The sequence below is a fragment of the Mustela putorius genome, unplaced genomic scaffold, assembly GCF_011764305.1.
Source record: "Mustela putorius furo isolate JIRA1106 unplaced genomic scaffold, ASM1176430v1.1 tig00000765_pilon_pilon_pilon, whole genome shotgun sequence".
In the NCBI taxonomy this organism is placed as follows: Eukaryota; Metazoa; Chordata; class Mammalia; order Carnivora; family Mustelidae; genus Mustela; species Mustela putorius.
This window is the reverse complement of record NW_025421470.1, coordinates 2738854-2741967: the sequence shown is the minus strand read 5'-3', so window position 1 is coordinate 2741967 and position 3114 is coordinate 2738854. Positions and strand designations below refer to the sequence as shown.

General features: G+C 69.3%; 1 protein-coding gene across 1 annotated transcript; it reads left to right on the top strand.

Moving 5' to 3' along the window:
- Window positions 1-373: 373 nt before the first annotated feature.
- On the top strand, window positions 374-3114 carry CRYAA (crystallin alpha A). The gene is made up of 3 exons (XM_004762247.2): window positions 374-644; window positions 1466-1588; window positions 2351-3114. The coding sequence occupies exons 1-3, from the start codon at window positions 456-458 to the stop codon at window positions 2558-2560; spliced, it is 522 nt and encodes a 173-aa protein (XP_004762304.1). The 5' UTR covers window positions 374-455; the 3' UTR covers window positions 2561-3114.

Below are 3114 nucleotides of genomic sequence, written 5' to 3'. Positions count from 1 at the left end.
AAAAGAGAAATGGTATCCCGTCCCCCGGAGCTGTGTGGTTTGGGGATCTGGGTGTTGTTGCTGAGCCCAGTCCTCATCTGTGAAGTGGCCCATAAGCAGGGGCTCCCCATGCCGTCGCAGGGATGAAAGTCTCCACCGTCCCCCAGGTGAGCGTGGGGGCAGAGCTATAGGGAGAGGCGCCTCGGGGACATTGTCCTGCTGGGGTCCTGGGCTCCGTGCTGGTCAGCGTCGCACGCCCGGGGCCGGGAGAGGCGGGCACTCAGCCCGAGCCACATTTCTGCTGACCGGGCAGCCTTCTCCCTGAGCTCACGCTTTCCAGACAAATCCCCCTAATGCTTCCATTCTGTCGTGGGCATATATACGGAGGACCGTCCCCGGGGCTCTCCACTGCACTGCCCAGAGGCCCCCGCCCGACTCCCCGCCAGCCCCGGGTTCCTGCACCGCCGACGCCCAGCATGGACATCGCCATCCAGCAGCCCTGGTTCAAGCGTGCGCTGGGCCCCTTCTACCCCAGCCGGCTGTTCGACCAGTTCTTCGGTGAGGGTCTCTTCGAGTACGACCTGCTGCCCTTCCTGTCCTCAACCATCAGCCCCTACTACCGCCAGTCCCTCTTCCGCACCGTGCTGGACTCCGGCGTCTCCGAGGTAAGACCGCCGGCCGGCTGGCTCCTCCTGCCGGTCGGGGGAGCACGCGGCCGTGGCTGGAGGGGAAGAGGGCTTCCCGGGGGCCAGCCCAGAGCCGAGGCAGCCCCGTGTCCCACGTCTGGGGTCTTCTGGTCGGGTGGAGGCACTCTCCCCCCAAATCCCTGACGGCTCCCTGTGACCTGCAGCGAGGAGCCTCCCAGGGCTCTGAGAAAGGGTCTGGAGGGAGCCCGAGCCCACGCAGGGTCCCTCCCTCCCAGCAGCGCATGGCCCATGGCGGTTTGTGATGTACGCCACGCAGTGCCAGCCCCGGAGCAACCCCGGACAGGCGGGTGTGGGGGTCCCCGCTCTCCACCTGTTCCTTCCCCAGGAAGCCTGGGTGGGTGGGCCGCGTGCACAGGGCCCGGCCCAAAGGGGAGCCACCAGACCGCTGGCCGCCCCTCCTTGAGCCCCACCGCGGACCCCAGGGTCCAAAGGTCTGGAGCAGCCAGGTCTCCCCCACCGCCCCAAAGCAGAGGCCGGCCGGGAGCAGAGGCAGTGCCAATCACCTCCAGTGCCAATCACCTCCTTCGGCCGACACTCGCGGAGCAGAGGGCTGTGACCTTATTCAGAGCGCTAGGTCCAGCCTGCCCGCCGGCCGACCCGGAACGGGTCTCCTGACCCATACCCAGCTGACCCGACCCAGCCACAGTCCATCCCCAAAGAGGCCGTTGGCGGCGGGTCCCTGGGGCCTGGGACGCTGGCCCCTCCACACGGGCCGCTCTGGCCGGCCCCGCCAGAACCTCGGCCCTGGCGGACCCACATGACCGGCGTGCGGGTTTCAGGTCCGATCTGACCGAGACAAGTTCGTCATCTTCCTGGACGTGAAGCACTTCTCTCCGGAGGACCTCACCGTGAAGGTGCTGGAGGACTTTGTGGAGATCCACGGCAAACACAACGAGAGGCAGGTGAGTCCGGGCACCTCGCACCGGCTTCTCCGGGGCCCTGTCCCCCGCCCGCCAGCCGCCCCCGCTCCTTCCAAATCGCACGGGTGAGGGGTGCGAGTAGGGCGCATCCCGAGAGACGCCGGGTGCCGGCAGGGCGAGCTTGGAGCCCATGCGGATTTGCACGGAAACCCACGCGTGACGGCTGAGCCGGGAGTGCAAGGCGTGGCCCGAGGCCCAGACGCCACATCTGTTCTCTGCCTGCTGGACCCGCAGGTGGCAGAGACCTCAGGGAGGTCGCGGCCTGCCCGGCCCCATAGCTTCTCGGGGGGCAGAGGCCGGGCTTTCTGGTCATGGTTGGGCAAGCTACGTGGGGAGGCCGGGGGTGGGAGGCCCTGCCTCCGTGTCTCCCGCCCCTCCCTTCCTGGGCCATGCGTGGTGCTGTGGTCCACACCACTCCGAGCCCGGAGGATGAGGCCTGGCCCCGGGGGGCCGGGTGTGGGTCACGGGTAAACGCCAATCCGACCCCAGTTTGAGGTGGGTCAGAGCCGCTCATGCAAGTCTCCAGGGAGATGAGTGTGATGAGCCACGTCCACGGCAGAGACTGGCCCCAGGCTGGCCTGGACCTGCAGCCCAGAGGCCGGGAGCCCTCCACGGAGCATTCTTGGCCTCCCACCCCTCCGCGTGGAGCGTCCTGGGCTAGACCCCGTGGTGCCTTCACCATGGAAGGTCGGCGGCCCCCGGCGGTGCTGCCTCTGACTGTGCCCCTCCCCGTGCCCGGCCCAGGACGACCACGGCTACATCTCCCGCGAGTTCCACCGCCGCTACCGTCTGCCGTCCAACGTGGACCAGTCGGCGCTCTCCTGCTCCCTGTCGGCGGACGGCATGCTGACCTTCTCCGGCCCCAAGGTCCCGTCCGGTGTGGACGCTGGCCACAGCGAGAGAGCCATCCCCGTGTCGCGGGAGGAGAAGCCCAGCTCTGCGCCCTCGTCCTAAGCTCAGCCTTGGCCTCGGCTGCCCCGCGCCTGCCCCACGGCCCATCCGCCGGGGGAGCCGCGGAAAGTGGGGTGTCGCCTCCCGTTGCTTTCCCTGTGCTCATTTCCTTCTCCTCTTCTCTGGGGGACGAGGCTTCGAGAGGGTTGACCGGAGGGCTCGGGGCCTCGGCCTGGGGTGCTGTGGCCTCAGGGTGACCCCGACCCCCCGCTCCGGCCAGCTGGTGGAAGCCATCGCCGCGCCGGCGGCTCGAGACAACGGCCCCGCGCTCCCCGAGGATGCAGGCTCCGGGTCGCCTCTGGGTCTCCGGGGCTGGCCAGGGGCACCTTGGCCCTTGCTGGTGAGCGCCCGCCATCAGGACCCGGCCGCGTGTCCTGCCCACGTCTCCCGGGTGCCCTGAGGTCCATGTGGCGGAGGCTCCCGTGTGCCTGGGCTCTCGGCCGCCCGTCCTCTCCGACCGCCTTCCCCCCGCCCTTCCCCTCTGTCCTTCCGCGCCCGGGACCCCAGGGCGCCCCCCACGATGCAGCCCGCGGCAGTCAATAAAGAGCAGGTGACAC

What these genes read in the sequence shown, in the direction of transcription:
- CRYAA (XM_004762247.2), top strand. Translation starts at nt 456, where the DNA reads ATGGACATCGCCATCCAGCAGCCCTGGTTCAAGCGTGCGCTGGGCCCC. An exon ending in TGGACTCCGGCGTCTCCGAG is followed by an intron (nt 645 to 1,465) that starts GTAAGACCGCCG and finishes TGCGGGTTTCAG; the next exon opens with GTCCGATCTGACCGAGACAA. An exon ending in GCAAACACAACGAGAGGCAG is followed by an intron (nt 1,589 to 2,350) that starts GTGAGTCCGGGC and finishes TGCCCGGCCCAG; the next exon opens with GACGACCACGGCTACATCTC.